The sequence below is a fragment of the Bemisia tabaci genome, chromosome 1 (genome assembly GCF_918797505.1).
Source record: "Bemisia tabaci chromosome 1, PGI_BMITA_v3".
NCBI classification, from domain to species: Eukaryota; Metazoa; Arthropoda; class Insecta; order Hemiptera; family Aleyrodidae; genus Bemisia; species Bemisia tabaci.
The window spans coordinates 85,889,799-85,909,032 of NC_092793.1; the positions used below are offsets into that span (position 1 = coordinate 85,889,799).

At 38.8% G+C, this 19,234-nt stretch overlaps 1 protein-coding gene across 1 annotated transcript in view; it reads left to right on the forward strand.

Moving 5' to 3' along the window:
• The first annotated feature begins 540 nt into the window (after nucleotides 1–540).
• The window catches only part of LOC109041382 (uncharacterized), a 58,465-nt gene continuing 39,771 nt past the window's right edge, over nucleotides 541–19,234 (forward strand). The window contains exons 1-2 of the mRNA XM_072306345.1: nucleotides 541–6,337; nucleotides 12,375–12,803. Of these exons, the coding sequence (XP_072162446.1) occupies nucleotides 12,786–12,803 (18 nt within the window). The 5' untranslated portion in view covers nucleotides 541–6,337; nucleotides 12,375–12,785. The remainder of the gene's footprint in view (nucleotides 6,338–12,374; nucleotides 12,804–19,234) is intronic.

Below are 19,234 nucleotides of genomic sequence, written 5' to 3' on the forward strand. Positions count from 1 at the left end.
GCTGTTCTGTATTGATCAGCTATTAAATCATGGTGCTAATTTTTCACTTACGCTAAAGAGTGCTTAAGATTTTTTTTACAATGCACCCATAGTGTTTTCAAGTGTTTCTCTGTACTTACACCAGTTCTAATTGGAAATTTGGATTAATTGTTGTCAAGTGGATTTTCCTGACCCAGTGGATTACTGATTCGAGCAAGTTGGTGAGTGGTTTTTGTTCATTTTCTATTTTATTGAACATGTTTGCATGACATATGCACTCCACAAGTTGGGTAGTCGCCAAGACAACCCCTGTGATTAGGAGGGTACGTAGTGGGAACACCCACAGGTAGTTGCACGGCTACATCTAGGTAGTCGCACAGCTACATCCAGGTAGTCGCACGGCTACATCCAGGCAGTCGCACGGCCACATCTAGGTAGTCGCACGACTACATCTAGGTAGTCGCACGACTACATCTAGGTAGTCGCACGGCAACCTACACCGGTTCCATTTATGTACCCTCCTAGTCGCAGGGGTAGTCGTCTTTTTTACCAGGGGAGAACATCAGCCTTGATTCATTTCAAACCCGACTTGAGTCGAATTCGTTAACCGTTCTGGACGATGATCCATCCATTCCATTTGATTCTTTCTATTCTGAGCTAAAGCACGAGATTCTCACTGACAAGGAGATAAGAGAGAAAATTGAATCGCTCAATCTAAATGACGAACAAAAACAACAGCTTTTTGACCTGATCAGTGAGTTTGTCCATGTGTTTTCAAACCTCCCAGGAAAATGTAATAAATTTACTGCTAAGTTTCGCCTGTCAGATGCCAATGTATTTGTTAAACGTACCTACCCCATACCCTTTTCAAAACTTGATGCTGTCAAGAAGGAGGTCATGAATTTGTTAGATTTAGGAATTCTTGAGCCAAGCTCAAGCCCATACTCAAATCCATTAGTACCAGTGACCAAAAAGGATGGTAGCACACGAGTATGTCTAGATGCTAGATTCCTTAACGCAAAAATCATCTCTGATGCTGAAACTCCGGATCGAATTGACTCATTGTTAGGAAAATTTAAGCGTCCTATGTTTGTATCTAAACTAGATCTAAGTCAAAGTTTTCTTCAAATTCCACTCACGGAGGATTCCAGAGACTATGTGAGCTTTGTATTCCAGGGAAAAAACCTTCGTTTTACGCGAGTGCCTTTTGGAACAAAGGTATCTATGCAAATGTTTAACAGAGCGCTTGATAATGTATTGGGTCCTGAGGTAGATGATTTCTCGCTTAGGTATGTTGACGATTTATTAATTATTTCTGAAACATTTGAGGAACACCTGCAACACCTTCGTATTTTCTTTGAAAAGTTTGCTGAAGCTGGAATGACGTTGAAATTCTCAAAATGTATGTTTGTGCAACCCAAAACAGATTTTTTAGGCTATGTTATAACTCCAGATGGAATTGAAGTTGATCCATCTAAGATCCATGCTAACTTTACGAAGAGATTTTACATTCAAACTGATGCTTCCTATGTCTGTATCTCGGGTGAGCTATTTCAATATGATGACGAGGGAAATCAACGTCCCATTTGTTTTTACAGTCGAGTTTTAACGCCCTGTGAAAGAAATTATTTTGTAACCGAGCTGGAATTACTCGCTGTGGTAACTTGTTGTGCCAAATTTCAACAATACATTCTAGGCTTACCAACAACACTCCCCAAGTAGCATGGATTGCAATTTCATTGCAATGGATTGTGAGTTGATTGCAATTTTTGCTTGTTGCCTATACGTTCATTTGAAGGCGCTTAAAAAGTTGCAATTTTATTGCAATAAGTTTGCAAGAAATGTAGATTATGCTTGTTTCCTAACCTTCTTTTTCAAGGCACTATAAAGACTGCAATTTCGGTGCAATCATGTTGTAACAAATTCACGCCATGTGCCTGGCATCCAATTCTCTAGTTGTTTTAAAGTTTTTTCGACTTAAATGTCTCACCTAACCCATATAGCCCAACATATTTTGAAAATATTGTCACCTTTATCAAAATATTTTCATGGCAATATTGTAATTAAAATATTTTCAAAATATTTTTAAAACATTTTAAAGGAATATTTCGAAAATGTTTACAAAAAATATTTTTAAAATAATTCAAAAATATTGCCTGTAAACATGCATGTTAAAAATATTCCTTAAGAAAGTTTGAAAATATTTTAAAAATATTTTTTGAAAATATTTTTAAGTTCTCAAGTTAGTATGTGGTGTAATTTACACCGGTATAAATTTAGTGTGAGTACCTATTACGTGATATCGAAAAAAAAAATCAGACAAAAAAAATATGAAAAAAATAAATAACACGAAAAAAAATAAATAATAGGCAAAAGAAAGAAGCCTGAGAAAAACGGCGTTAATCAAATCTATGATGAATGTTGAGCCACGCACTGACGCAATGCATGCGATAACAGCCTTAACAGGCGTGATTTCACCCCAGCTCATCATCAGCTCCCTGTAGCTCAGTGGAAGAGTGCTCCGCTATGACAATCGCGGGTCGGGTTCAAGCCCACCCTAAGGCATCCGGTATTTTATGCTGCTAAACGTCGTAGGACATTAGGTAAGCATGGGTTCGAATTATTATAATTTCCCCGGAAAATTTAGGGGTTGAAATTTAAAGGTCGTCAATATTGAAATTTCTTTGCAAAAAAAAAAATTGCAACTTTTTTACAATGAGGGGGTCAGATGTTGTAAAATAATTGCAATTTTCTTGCAAGAAAGTTGAAATCATCTGGAAATTTTATTTCATTTAAATTGCAATTTTTTCGTTGCAAAATGCTACTTGGGGAACTGATCACAAAGCTCTAATTTTCCTCAATAAGTGTACATTATCCTCTGGCCGACTCATGCGTTGGGCACTTTTCCTCCAACAGTTTGACTTGGATATAGAATATGTTAAAGGAAGTGATAACATTGTCGCAGATACTTTATCTAGGCACCCGCCTGAGTTGCATAATTTACCTCCTTTTGATCTTGAACTTAACATTTCAAAGATATCTGTCGTTCCTAACTTCACAAATACCTTCAAAAACATATCTGATGCTCAAAAATCTGACCCAGAATTTGGTCCTATCTATGATAATCTTTCCAATAATGTAACATTAAAATATAATGATTTATACACTCTACACAAAAATGTACTTTTTCACAGAAACACACACGATAGCAACTGGAGAGTTTGCATTCCAAAATCTATGGAAACCGATATAATAAATGCAGCTCATTTGTCCATCGGACACTTTGGATGTACTAAAACCGCCAAATACTTGTCATCTTTTGTTTATTTTGCCAACTTAGACTCAAAAACCAGGAAAATTGTTACCTCATGCTTAGATTGTCAAAAAAGTAAAACACCACAACACTATTTTCGATCTCCCATGCATCCCATTTTGGCTGAAAAACCTCTTGAACTTGTCTCCATCGACCTCATGGGTCCTCTCCCTAAGTCTAAGGGTAATTTCTGTCACATACTCGTTGTCCTCGATGTCTTCACAAAATACATTAAACTGTATCCCCTGAGGTCTGCCACAGCAGTAGCTGTAACCAGAAAATTCTTAACCTGTTATGTCCCGGAAGTAGGAAAACCTTCTGCAGTCTTATCAGATAATGGTCCATGTTACCGTTCTAAACTTTGGAACAACCGTCTTCAAGAAGTAGGAATTTTGCCAACAAATCCTCTGTTTACCATCCAAGATCCAACCCCGTTGAGAGGTATATGAAGCTTCTTGGCAACTTCTTTCGAATTTATTGTCACGATAACCATTGTTCGTGGATAAAATACCTATCTTTCTGGGAAATGTGTGTTAACCACACACATAATTCTAGTGTTAGCTGCACTCCCTATGAACTCATGCACAAACAAAAAGCCCATAATTTCTTTGACAATTTCCTTTCCTTCCCAGAATCTGAGAAGACTGATTTTAACAAACTTCAAATCTTAGCCCGTGACAAATTACATTCCCAAGCACAAAAAAGAAAACAACAATATGATGAAAAATTTCACTTAATAACATTCAAAATAGGAGATAAGGTATTACTTAGACAACACAACTTGTCAAACGCATCGTCCGGAGAATCAAAAAAGTTCTTTCATCTGTATGAAGGCCCATTCATTGTAGAATCAATTGTAAGAGGTAATGCCTATCGCTTACAAGATCCTGAAACTCTTGAGATTGTTGGGGTGCATAATGCCTCACACTTGAGACCCTTATTAGTGTCTGCTGAAACTGGTTAATCAGCCTCTCATCAATTTATATTGTTATCCTCAAATCATTTTATACAAAATTATCCTCATAATATTAATATTGTAAAACTATGCTTCTATTGAATTCACACATTTATATATAAGAATAAACAACCAAAATCAATGTAAACAAAAAACTTAAACGTATGCGGACCACTCATAACTAGTTGACTTTAACAATTCAACTTATACTTTATATCTTCAAGTTTGCTTCAACAGTTTCCCACGTCCTAAGTAGGAAAAAAAAAAAAAAAAATTCTGCGAATTTTTTTTTTCTCCGGGAAACTGGGGGGTCACTCAAATCAAACTTGTACTCTTCATTATAATTTAAGTCATATGTTCTATTCATGTTCCTCAAAATGTCCTTGGAATGAAACTGAGCAGCTCACCATTCAATCAGTTAACAATAATTCCTAGACAAGGTCCGTCCAACTTCATTCCTTTGATCAGTCTTGGTATCCGCACCACATCCGAATCTGGGAAGAGGCAGATTCGCTCTTGATCAAAATGAGATTTAAGTGTCTCCACTCTAAATCGACTTGTCCCTTTCTTTTTTTTTTGCCACAGTTTTTTTTATCAAGTACAGACCCCTACATGAACAGATAATATTTCAACGTCGGATCTCCTGCAGGGGAGATGGGCAATGAAATATTTCATTCTCAAGTCATGTTCAACTTGAGAAGACCCCATGTGTGCATAAGCAGGCAGGGCCCGCACATGGTTAAAAAATATCTTCCTTAGTGTATCTTTTATGTCATTCTTGAGTCCACCTATGGAACCTTTTTCTATTATTTTTTTTTACCCTCAAGAATCAATGTTTCCTTCGTATTAGGGTACTCTTGCTGGGACGTTTCCTGAAGGGGTTAAGCGACAGTAACTTGCCCGACTCTCTTCTGTCATGCCTAAAGTGCACTTGGGTTCCACCTGGAACTTTTGTTTTATTTTCTTTTACTCGCCCAAGGACAACCACCCTTCTTTCTCTTGAGGTCCGTGCTCCAAAAGGCTCAAAATGTTGCACAACCAATGAACAATTCCGCGACAGACATCAGTCTTAAATTTTTTTTTACCCTCCCTGTCCCCTTGGATACTTTAACATTAATTTTCCGATGGTCTTGTCATGTAATCAAATTTCAAATTTAATGATGGGAACGTCAAGTTCATCAGTTACATCTCTTTATCTTCTCACTCTCTAAAAGAAAATAATAACTGATTGGGTGGTACCACTCCCTAAAATTTTCTTTTAAGCCGACCCGACCCGAAAAATGTTTTTCTCATTTATGTCAATTTTCTTGTCATTTGTAATTTTTTCAATGTACTTAATGATTCTCATTTCTTAGTTCAAACTAGAGGTATTGAAAAATTTCTCACAGTTACCTTTTGTTACATTTGTGAATTTATTTTATTTTGTATTCTAATTTTGAATAAACGGCGAATCCTTAAGCATGAAAAAAATAAAGACCAGTAGTAATAACATTGCAAACCCAACCGATGAATCTAGTCTTCTACTCTCTCAAAGTGTGTAACAATTTTTTTTTTGCGGGAAACTCCGCTCTTCCCTCTCAGTCTTCCAACACTTGTGTTGGATGACTGACACGGAAGAGTGGGGGTATCTGTAGTATGTCCCCTTTAAATTTTAAAAAATTTATCAATTCGGCGCCCTCCAGGCCGGCAGCCAATCCCATGGGAGCACTCTCGAACCCAGAAAGTGACGCCATAGGTGCTGCTTTCTGGTTGGTCGAGAGTGCTCTCAGTTCGTCTCGACCTCGCTGTTACCTGGATGTGCTTGTAAGTTTTGCTCTCGATTTTTCCCTTTTTGGGGGTAATCCTTGCGGATTACCCCCCATCCTTCATCGGTTCGGGTCAGTAATGTCTTCTTTTAGTTAATTTTGGTCACGCCAAACGAAAGTTCTGTGTCCTTGTTCATTTTTCATCTTTTTCCTTTTATTTGTGGCATGTGGCCTAAGTCTCGAGCCCGGCGCTCAGATCTATTTTGTTCTGTTACCCCACATCGCTCCACTACTTGGGATCCCGGTTTGAGCGTTGGACTGCCGGAGTGTGTTCTGAATTAATAGGTAAGTAACAATGTATACCGGTACAGCTTTTAACATGATCCTAAGGCACCAAACAATTGAATTACAAAAAAAAAACTTACCTTCTAATAGTGACAAAAAAGTAAAAACTCATGAAAATGGCTAAATATTGAGCTAACATCCAGGGCTGTTAGGTATCGTTACCTATACCTGTCCCGCCCGGCAAGGGAGCAAGCAATGTGTACGTTGCCGCAACATTGCAAGGCAATATTTTTAGAAATGTTTCTGAAACATTATTAAAAAACGTTTTAATAAATATTTCTTAGATATAATGTGACAACGTTGTTAAACATTATTAGTCAGGGAGAAATACGATTTGACCCGGAACAAATTGCTTAACAAACTTTTCCTATGTAAACATCATCAGTAGGTCCTCCTGAACAACATACCAAAAGTTTACCACGGTCCGACCCCGGAACACCCCCCAAAATGCCTAAATTTCAAAATGGCGGCCATAATAAGGCCTCTGGGATTTCGGTTTTTTAAAATGCGCATATAGTGTCATGTGAGGTATCAATCCCTATGTAATTTTGGTCGTAAAACTCAGATATGAGGTCAGGCAGATGATGTGCTGCAAATCGGAGGGGACAATTTTACACTGTTTCAGGTGTTCTCCTTTCTGTTGTTTCTCAACAGATGATTTTCTCCAATCAATATAAGGGAATGCGCCCTCATACAATGTCGCAAAAATATGTACCTGTATATACAAAAATAAAAAAAAATTAATTGATAGATAATTAAAAAAATAAAAAAATTAACAATAAAAATATACAAATAAAGATAAAATTTAAAAAAAATAAAAAAAATAATTTAAAAATGAAAAATAAAATAATAAAAATAAATATAAATAATTAGAAAATAATTAAATACAAAATAAAAATACCAAATAATTATAATATTAAAAATTATTATAATATAATATAATAAATAATTAAACTAATAATAATTTTATTTATATAAGTAAAATGAATATATTTATTCAAATCTTTTTTAATTTTTTTTTCATACTCCTTTTTTTTAAATACTTGATCTTCCTAATATTATTTTCAGTATCCTTCGTTGTAGAACTATGCACAGAAATGCAAGAATCAAGAATATCATTGCTTTCTATCATTGAACCAGATCTGGGGATGTTTATTAATCCTAAATAACCGAATTCTCTCACGCGAGCGTCCGTAGCTGAGTGGCAGCGACACACGGTAGGGTGGGACTTATTTTTTTAAATCGACAAAACCAAATGTTGCACAGTCTTAAATGGTCCTATGTGATAAAAAAACACGGTAGCCAAGAGGATTTTGAGAAAAAAAAAATTCAACCCGGCGCGCACAGAGCCTAAACATCGAGATTTTCCTGGTTTTTTTGGCATTTTCGCCGTATATTTTTGATATTTTTGCCAGCAACACAGATTTGACGCTAGATGTCCAAATATTGGTAAAAACCTAGCACATACCTTGCAGATTAAGGGAAAATTTTTGTTTTTCTCCTAGGTTACTTTCACTTCGCTTGGTAATGCCGAAACTCCCCGCTCGGCAGCTCTAAAAATCGCAATTTCGCCGTTTTTTAACGTATAATGAACTTTTTGAGCAACCTATAATGGTAGTAAAAATCCGAAAATTTGTGGAAAGCAAGTCCATACCATCAGTATGGAAGGGCAAATGGACTGAGTTAAGCAGAAAGGAACCAACCCACATTTTGGAAAAAATTGAGTTATAACTGGTTTTGAACTCAACCACTGCTCTACTATCCAACGCCAAAAATTCAAAGTTTTTGTTGGAGCAAATTTTGCAGAAACAGAACTTCAAGTTTATCTTTTACATTGAGTCTTATGCAGGAGCCAAACTTTAAACCTCTTTTTCTTGGTTCGATCCCGATGTGGCTTGGTTCCGTTCTGTTTAACTCCGTCCAAATGTCAGAAAACTCCTAGGTCTTTCATTTTCTGCCAAGCTATGCACACAACGTTGGAAAACCCGTCAAAAATAACTCAATTTTGACCGTTTTTTCGCGTTCGAAAATTTATTGGACACCCTGTAATGACAATGAAGGTCCAAAATTTTGTGGAAAGTAAGTTCATACCGTTTGTATGGAATAAAAAATTTTACTTGGCTCCTACGTCTCATATTCTTCGTCCTGCGATAGGTACCCGAAATGGCAGCGAAAACGTCAAAAATACCTCAAATTGGCCGTTTTTTGAGAATTCTTTTGAACACCTTGTAGTGGCAGTGGAGGTCCGATGATTTGTACAAAGTAAGTTCATACCATCCGCAAGGAATAAAAAAATCTACAAGGTTCCTATGTCTTACATTCCTCGTTGTGCGGAGTGCGGTGCCCGCAATCACTTCGAAAACGTCAAAAATACCTCAATTCGGCCGTTTCTTCAATGGCGAAATTTATTAGACACCCTGTAATGACTCTGGAAGTTCGAAAATTGGGAGAAAGCAAGTCCGTACCACTACTATGGAATGGCAAATTTCAAAAGATCCATAGATGTTTGATTGTTTGTCGCACGGTGTCTTCAGATACACAAATAAGTGAAAAATACCTCCATTTTGACCGGTCTTTCGCTATCAAAATTTAATAGAGACCCTATAATGACAGTGGAGGTCGAAAACTTTGCTGAAAGTAAGATCATTCCATCTTCATGCAATAAAAAATTCTGCTACGTTCCTATGTTATGCATTCCTCGTTGTGCGGTGCCCGCAATCGCATCGGAAACGTCAAATATACCTGAATTCGGCCAATTTTTTTTACCGAATTACTTTTCAGACACCCTGTACTGACAGCGGATGTCCGAAGTTATGTAAGAGGCTAGTGTTGAAAAGAAAGCAATGGATAAATTTAGGCGTTTTTGAAGTGTTCGCCTCACTTTAGGGCGTCTAGCGACAACAATAAAAAATGTAAGGGTCTTAGAAAAATTGTCGTTCCTTGGTGATGTACAACGTATATTTGCTTGCACTTATAAAAGTCCCCGATGTCATAACAGGGTGTCAAAAAAAATTTTCCCACGAAAAATTGGCCGAATTCGGGTCTACCTGACGTTTCCGATACGATTGTGGGCACCGCACACGAGGAATGCATAACATAGGAACGTAGCAGAATTTTTTATTGCATGAAGATGGAATGAACTTACTTTCAGCAAAGTTTTCGACCTCCACTGTCATTATAGGGTCTCTATTAAATTTTGATAGCGAAAGACCGGTCAAAATGGAGGTATTTTTCACTTATTTGTGTATCTGAAGACACCGTGCGACAAACAATCAAACATCTATGGATCTTTTGAAATTTGCCATTCCATTGTAGTGGTACGGACTTGCTTTCCCCCACTTTTCGAACTTCCAGAGTCATTACAGGGTGTCTAATAAATTTCGCCATTGAAGAAACGGCCAAATTGAATATTTTTGACGTTTTCGAAGTGATTGCGGGCACCGCACTCCGCACAACGAGGAATGTAAGACATAGGAACCTTGTAGATTTTTTTATTCCTTGCGGATGGTATGAACTTACTTTGTACAAATTATCGGACCTCCACTGCCACTACAAGGTGTTCAAAAGAATTCTCAAAAAACGGCCAATTTGAGGTATTTTTGACGTTTTCGCTGCCATTTCGGGTACCTATCGCAGGACGAAGAATATGAGACGTAGGAACCAAGTAAAATTTTTTATTCCATACAAACGGTATGAACTTACTTTCCACAAAATTTTGGACCTTCATTGTCATTACAGGGTGTCCAATAAATTTTTGAACGCGAAAAAACGGTCAAAATTGAGTTATTTTTGACGGGTTTTCCAACGTTGTGTGCATAGCTTGGCAGAAAATGAAAGACCTAGGAGTTTTCTGACATTTGCCCTTCCATACTGATGGTATGGACTTGCTTTCCACAAATTTTCGGATTTTTACTACCATTATAGGTTGCTCAAAAAGTTCATTATACGTTAAAAAACGGCGAAATTGCGATTTTTAGAGCTGCCGAGCGGGGAGTTTCGGCATTACCAAGCGAAGTGAAAGTAACCTAGGAGAAAAACAAAAATTTTCCCTTAATCTGCAAGGTATGTGCTAGGTTTTTACCAATATTTGGACATCTAGCGTCAAATCTGTGTTGCTGGCAAAAATATCAAAAATATACGGCGTAAATACCAAAAAGACCAGGAAAATCTCGATGTTTAGGCTCTGTGCGCGCCGGGTTGAATTTTTTTTTTTCTCAAAATCCTCTTGGCTACCGTGTTTTTTTTTTATCACATAGGACCATTTAAGACTGTGCAACATTTGGTTTTGTCGATTTAAAAAAATAAGTCCCACCCTAACTCACGGGCGATCACCGAAGTTCAGCAACGTCGGGCGTAGTTAGTACTTCGATGGGAGCCCGCTTGGGAACCCGGGCGGAGCGCGACTACTTTCGGACTTTGAGGGAATTTCGCGTGCCTAAGAAACACTTCTCTGCAGCCCACATTGAATTCTAAGAGTAAAAATGTGGAGTACTCCTCAATTAAATCACCGACATTTTTTCACCGTATTTTTGGAACATTCCCATTATGTTGCTAAAACACATTGTAGACACATTGCCTATTACGTTCATGCGAGCTGACAAAGTAGCACGTTGTGGCAACGTTACCATAACGTTGCCCGAATACGTAAACGGCGAAATTGCAACGATTTGGTAACGTTGCCATAACGTAATTTTGCCGGGCGGGGTGGCAGATGTAAACAATTACCCATTGACTACAGTTTTCCTTTAAAATAGAGTTTATCCGGTCGGGTCTTATTTAATTAATGATGGTCCTAACCATTTAAACGTCCGAGGAATCCATTTTTGAATTCTATTTTGATCAAAAAATCATTGATTGACTCGGATATTTACTTTTGAAAAGCGGCTGGCAATTCCTAATGGGAAAATACATTGTAAGTACGTAAGTGATGAAAAGACCAGGTTTGTTATAAGATGTGACGTAACGACTACATACCGGATCCGTTCCCGCGTTAAAGTGACCGTTTTGAAAATCCGAATTTTTACGCGTTTTTAAGTTGATTTTTTGGGGGTTTCCAGTGATCAAAAAACTCCAGGAAAATTCCTATGACATCAAGAGCCTAAGTTTTTTCGATTAAAGCAATAAAAAAATGGCGCAACAGGCCAATTACCCCATAGATCAGGATAACTTTGAAAACCTCTCGTTTTTTTCATGAATGCAACGATGGCCAGCAGGGGAATTTTTAGGTTAGGCACTCCCGACAGTCCTGTCCGGGCGGAAAATGTAAAGAAATGAGATTAGAAATAAAAGAAAGCCTCCAAATGAGTATATTTGAGGTAAAATATGACTCAGAATATAGCCCTATGCCCAAGTAGCATTTTTCAATGTAAAAGTTGCAACAAGAAACAATGTTGTTTCAATGTGAAAGTTGAAATAATGTTGGTATTAGTTGCAACAAAGTTGCAACTTTCGGTCAACTTTTGGTCGATATGTGCCGATTTTCGGTGATCTGATCGAAAGACAAAGTTGTGACCTGCTGAGATTGCAAAATTGCTGAACCACAGTTGTTTAAAATCTAAAGATAGGCAACTAGCAATACTTTGAAGTTGAAACATGTTTCAACTTAATTGCAACTAGTTCCAACAATGATAGCTCCTTCGGGTGAGAGAGTAGGCAATCTGTACATCAATCTTTTAGTTGCAAGAATCAAACGATTTTTTGCAAGTTGTTGCAACCTCTGCTACTTGGGTGACAGTGAATCCAAAGGTATAAGAAATTTTCTTTTATGAAAATAAGAATATTTCACAAATTGTGAAACTTTCTGGCCAAAATGAAATTTCTACGAAATTTTCTGGTGAAATTTCATATCGCAAACCTGTCCTCGGGAGTGATGAATACGGTCCTATTCACGAAATAACGCAACTGCAATCCTATCGTGTGTATAGACTTCCGACCTTCATTGAGCATAGGTATGTGCCTGTGCCTACGCCCACCGATTTCTTCCCGCCGAATTTCGGCCGAAAGAATGCATTTGTGCTACATACTACGATTTTTGCAGGGGAGCCGTCACCCGTCCTTCAAACTGATCGGCGCCTCTGCCCCGCTAATGAATGATTCAGCCAGCCATGGGCCTGCATCCCGGCGCGCGGCTTTCCCACTCCAAGCTCAAAGTTAGAATCGGAATGCCTGCCCTCTTACAAGCTCTGCAACGCTGCGCTGTGCCGACTGCCGAGGCACGGAGGCTAGATCCAAGACCTACTTACCTCACCCCGGAGCAGATATTATGTTTTCTTTATTGTTATGCAACATCTTTCCTTCCTTTTTTTCGTGAGAACAATATCGCCAATATCGGGGGCCGCGTCTCGTATGCCACCTCGGTTGGACGTCTTACAGTCCTATATAACTGCGGCTCCCTCCTTGACATCACCTCACAACGTGTTCAGTGCACGCCGGATTAGTGTGACTAGCCATGACTACGATTTTTCAGGTGAGTCCTTATTTCCACGACATATCCACCTTATTAGAACAGGTCTATGGAGTTATACATCATTATTTTTGCGTTTCATACGAATGAAGAAAATCAATGAAAGAGTGCATACTTACGTAAATTAAAAAAAAAATAAAATAAAGATAAATACAAAAATAATCAAATAAATTACCTAAGCTTCAATTTGCTATTGAATGGACCATCAGACAATGTACTAATTGCCTCATTCTGATATACATGTTTCCTCTTCAATATTTCTCGTAGAACATGCTTCAGCCATCGATTTAGTAGGGCGGATATGGGGAAAAAGTTCCCAGAATCGTGCATTTCTGGAAGAAAGCATGAAACTTTCAGGATATCATCTTTACCCATAGAAGGTTCAATTTCGCAAGTGAGCCCAAAATTCTGAGGCCATGGGGGCCGGGGGGGCAGGGGGCCCTGATTTCGCTATGTTTTGCCGAATTTTCGCGTTGAATCATTGTTAGAACGCCGTTAACAATGTGGAATGTAATCAAAACTTGAGTAAACATCATTAGTAGGTTCTCTCAAACAGTATCCTAAAATGTTATCACCGTCCGATCCCGGAGCACCCCTCAAAATGCCTAAAATTCAAAATGGCGCCCATAATAAAGCCTCCGGAATATCGGTATTTTCACTTGTGCATATCCTGTCATGTGATGTATCATTTTCCATGTAATTTTGGTCGCAGATTTCATATTTGAAGTCAAAACAACCCCCCGGTCAAAATTGGTGCCCCCAATCCAAGATGGCGGCCAAATTTTAAAGGCAGGAGGGTGCATTTTTTCAAATTTTTACGTGATAAGGCAAGTGATACGTCATTTTCCATGTAATTTTGGTCGCAATTTTCATATTTGAAGTCAAAACAACCCCCCGGTCAAAATTGGTGCCCCCAATCCAAGATGGCGGCCAAATTACAAAGGCAGGAGGGTGCATTTTTTCAAATTTGTACGAGATAAGGCAAGTGATATGTCATTTCCTATGTAATTTTGGTCGAAGATTTCATTAATGAAGTAAAAAAAGTCCTCCGGTCAAAATTGGTGCCCCAAATCCAAGATGGTGGCCAAATTTGAAAGGCAGGAGTGTGAATTTTTATGAGAAAAAAAATCACGTGAGATGACAAGTGAAGTATCAGTTTAAACGCATTTTTAGTCAACAAAACGAATCTAAATGAAATGTAAAAAAAAATCTTTCACACAAAAATGAAAAGAGATAATCAAGATGTTTGCCATCATGGCTGACATGTGAAAAGTGATGAGCCACTAATAGTGAGGAGTCTTACTGATTACTGCACAAAAACTCTGAACTCAATTTCAGATGCCCTAGACTCAGAGGACGAACAACTAATAAGTACCGAAAATAATATAGAAAACTTTCAGTCGGTTTCAGATGGTGGGTCTCTACTCCATCGAGTGCGATCAAAGCATAGGCATACTTACGAATCCATTGCACAAACCTATGTCCCATCAAATCGATGAGCAGACACAAATGTTTCTTTGCGTTTTCGAAGTGATGTTAAACGCGCAAAGTCCAAGATGATCGGTGTTCTTGCATGCGTTAACTGGTTACGATTCAACCCCTCACATCCATAAAATAGAAACAGCAACTTTATTCTGTACGCTTTTATCTGATCCTTACCGGCAAGAATTTAAAGAAAGGTTCTTAGAACCTAATCAAAACCATGAACGGATATGAAGAGCTGGAAAAGAGTAAATCGATGGTGAAACTGCTTAAATACGTATTTCGGTTTGCGGTGTTGCAGATTTCTTGTCATACTTACTTCAGTTCCTTCATCAAAAAATATTGAACGTCGTTTCTTGAAAACTTCGCTTGTTTTTAGGTACTCTCTATGTGAGGAATATTTTGTAAAAATTTCAAGCCATGATGTTGGTTTGGTCCCCTTTCAAAAAATAAAATAGGAGCGAATATTTTGAAATCCCGCAACCAAGATACGCACTTTTGCTGTTTCACCGTCGAAATATTACTCCTCTACGGTAGCCAAAAAAATGTGACTTTCGACGACCTCCGTCATCACATATCGAAGGAAAAAGTTCCAGCTTTCAAATTCTTCATTCAATTAGAGAAATTACCCTCGACATCATCAGCAATGAAGTAGGTAACATTAATTTAGGAGCTACTTTTATACTCAACTGTGGATGGGATGAAGTGATCTGGATGCTTGTCTTTGGGGATGGATGAATAAAAACAAGGAGCTTCATCCTATTTTAAGTGACATGCCACCAGCTCCCGGAATCCCCGCTTAAAATTATCCGGTGTAATTGTAAGAAAGGGAGTGACACCATGCTGTACTTCCAAGAAAATAATCTTTTCGTTCTTAGACTCATGCAGAACTTCTGAAGACTCCAACTGTAAAAACCTAAAGAACCGTAGGAGGAAGATCCTGAAGAGCCTGACTGGGAATGTGAATCAGCATGTGTTGATGAAGATTTTCTCCTACACTGACTGGAGAGGGTACGACAGGTGCGTTGCGTGAAACGTTATCTTTATTGAGATAGTATATGGGCTTAAAAATGAATAAAATAACTCATTATGTATATGCTCCTGTTAACACCATTACTAACGTGGACGGCCTAACTGATCACTGTCTTAATTATCTCGTCTCATTTTTGTGTAAAAGATTTTTTTTTACATTTCATTTAGATTCGTTTTGTTGACTAAAAATGCGTTTAAACTGATACTTCACTTGTCATCTCACGTGATTTTTTTTCTCATAAAAATTCACACTCCTGCCTTTCAAATTTGGCCACCATCTTGGATTTGGGGCACCAATTTTGACCGGAGGACTTTTTTTACTTCATTAATGAAATCTTCGACCAAAATTACATAGGAAATGACATATCACTTGCCTTATCTCGTACAAATTTGAAAAAATGCACCCTCCTGCCTTTGTAATTTGGCCGCCATCTTGGATTGGGGGCACCAATTTTGACCGGGGGGTTGTTTTGACTTCAAATATGAAAATTGCGACCAAAATTACATGGAAAATGACGTATCACTTGCCTTATCACGTAAAAATTTGAAAAAATGCACCCTCCTGCCTTTAAAATTTGGCCGCCATCTTGGATTGGGGGCACCAATTTTGACCGGGGGGTTGTTTTGACTTCAAATATGAAATCTGCGACCAAAATTACATGGAAAATGATACATCACATGACAGGATATGCACAAGTGAAAATACCGATATTCCGGAGGCTTTATTATGGGCGCCATTTTGAATTTTAGGCATTTTGAGGGGTGCTCCGGGATCGGACGGTGATAACATTTTAGGATACTGTTTGAGAGAACCTACTAATGATGTTTACTCAAGTTTTGATTACATTCCACATTGTTAACGGCGTTCTAACAATGATTCAACGCGAAAATTCGGCAAAACATAGCGAAATCAGGGCCCCCTGCCCCCCCGGCCCCCATGGCCTCAGAATTTTGGGCTCACTTGCGAAATTGAACCTTCTATGGGTAAAGATGATATCCTGAAAGTTTCATGCTTTCTTCCAGAAATGCACGATTGTTATGCTTATCCGCCCTACTAATTTCTGCACCTATCGAATGCGAGGTCTTTTTCCGAACACTATTCTACTTTCATTTCTCTGAATTTTGCAAATTTTTGGGTTTAGAATGATTCTTTAGGCTCATCCGCTCCTTTTTTTGCTAAAAATTCAAAATCTGCCGAGAATTTTGACTTAATCGATGCGATATATCGCACTCCACTGCGACCACGTCATTTGAGCTTGACAAATCACCTTAAAGATCAACTCAATACCTCTTGATTAAGACCAAGATCAGCTCAATTGAACGAAAATTGAGAGAGTTATGATAATTTAAAATCAGTGAGTAAAGTTTACCCCCCAAGTAGCATTTTTCAACGGAAAAATCGCGATTTTTCGAAATTAAATTGCAATTTTTTTACGATTTTATCGGCGACAAAATTGCTAGGATCATCACCATTTGAGCAATCATCCTCGATCTTATCGCGATTTGATTGCCCGAAAAAATTGCGATTTTATCGCGACAAGATCGAGTATAGACAATCGCTCAGATGTTGATAATCCTAGCGATTTTATCGCCGATAAAATCGCCAAAAAATGAGCCATATGACCTGCGCGGCGGACTCACGCGTCTTCAGCCGATTTCCGTCAGGTTCAGCTGTCAGGCCCTTTAACGAAGACGAGCGTAAAATCCCCGAAGCCTCCGCGGGGATTCGAACCCGAGTCGCAGCGGTGGTAAGCCAGCACATTGCCACTAGGCTATGGCCAATATATGGCTAAAGAGTGCGAAGGCTCGAGATAGATCGGCGCTTCGCAACCTCACAACTTTTGTCATTGCGTCCATCCAAACCCCACGCCCAACCCCGTATCGAATCGTTCTTACACCTCCGCCAATTGCAATTTAACCCCTCTAAATGAACTCCGCGTCACCCCACTCCTCCTCGCCTCACTCCCAACCCCACATCATACCCTTTCCTTTATAACCATGCAGAGGCGATTTTAGAAGTTGGCACATTTTTATCTAAATTAGGGAGGATAGGGCGGCGGCGGCATAGAAACATCTCTCATAAGCGTCATTCATGCATACCTAAGTGCGCGTTGGTGAGAAATTGCATTTTATTGCAATTTTCTATACTATAAGCTCCAAGACCTCCTAATTTTGCGAAACTGGTAACGCTTAGTTCCAGCGTTCTACCGGGCCGATTTTCATGATTTTTGCGGCTATCGACGGGCAATTGTCTCTAGATAAGCCAACTCTTTTTAGATTTTCAAAATATGGCCCAGGTTTTTTTATATTACGTGGTAAAGTTGCGAATTCTCCCATTTAAACAATGTAAATTTATACTTTTTGTCATAGTTCGTTTGAGCGTTCTATCGGGCCGATTTCCATGATTCTTAGGTAAATCGACAGGTAATAGGCCCTAGATGAGTTCGCTGTAATCGGATTTTGGAAAAAGGACCAAGGTTTTTTTAAAATCACGTGATAAAAGTGAGTGAGTTTACAGAATGCTCCGGTACTGCTACCGCTATGCGCGGGAGGATGCGCAGTGGTCGAGGAGGTTGCGCAGTAGATGGGTAGCCTGCGCATCAGCTCTACACTTATCTACACAAGATTCGCACTGCCGCCGTTCTCATGTGGAGCGGTGGCCGTGTCGTCTAAGACGTCGATCGCGTCCCCCATGAACTCGATGTGGGTTCGATCCCCGACCCCCGATATTTCAATTATTACCTGACTATCATAATTCATTGTTTTACTGCAATATTTCATCAAGCAGTCATTCCAAAACGCGTCCTTTTAATTTTAAAGTAATTTTATGTAAAGTTTAAAATTAAAGTATACCTCATATCGTAATTGTTTAGGGGAAAAATAAAACTAACACTGATAGGAGGGTAAAAATAGGGCCGCGAAGCGGCCCATTGATGGCGCGGAGCGCCTTCAGGGGGTTGGGCCGCGTAGCGGCCAGGGGGCGTAGCCCCCTAGTATCTCAATAAAATCGCATTCAATAAAATCGAAATTTATCTCAATTTATCTCACTTTCCTCCCGATAATATTGCAATAAATCGACGTCGATAAAATCGCGATACATTTCCCCGATTAAATCGCTATTTATCGCGATCACTGCTACTTGGCCCCTACGGTTTTTAAAGAAGATTTTTCGCTTACCAGGATTCAAAAAGTTAATCTTCGTCCCGCTTTCCTCCGAAGCTTCCATGACTTCCTTTTGCTTTTCAAAGTAGGTATTGTCCATTCAACCGGATTGACTTACTCAATGCGCTCTTGCCACTTCTCTGACATTGTTTCCTGAATTCTTCCTCTGGGATGGAGTTGAAACAGTTCTAGACTGCATTCTGCATTTCGGTCCTCGATTCGAATCTTTGTCCGCGAAGCTCCCTCTTATAAGTGCCTCCAGGAAACATCCAAAAATCACCAGGAGTCAAGTCAGGGCTACAAGGGGGATAAAGGATTGTTTCTACCTCATTTTTACTCATAAATTCACAAGTAAAGTTCGAGGTGAGAGGCCGCGCGTTGTCTTGATGGAGCATCCACGAAGCTTTCAGGTGCGGCCGTTTGCAGGAGATGTGCGTTCTCAAGTCCTTTTGGCACTTTGCAATAATATACGCACTGTCAATTGTTTTGTTTGCTGCAGTACAAAATGTTGATAAATGACATCTCGACAATAAAAAAAAAATAAGCATCACTTTACAAACCGATTTTTCGTGCCGCAATTTCTGCTTTTTCGGCGAAGTTGTCGTTTCCCAAGTTGCACTTTCTTCCTTAAAGACCGTAGGGGTAAACTTTACTCACTGATTTCAAATTGCCATGACTCGGTCAATTTTTATTCGATTGCGCTGATCTTGGTCTTAATCGATAGATATTGAGTTGATCTTTAAAATGAAATCAAGATA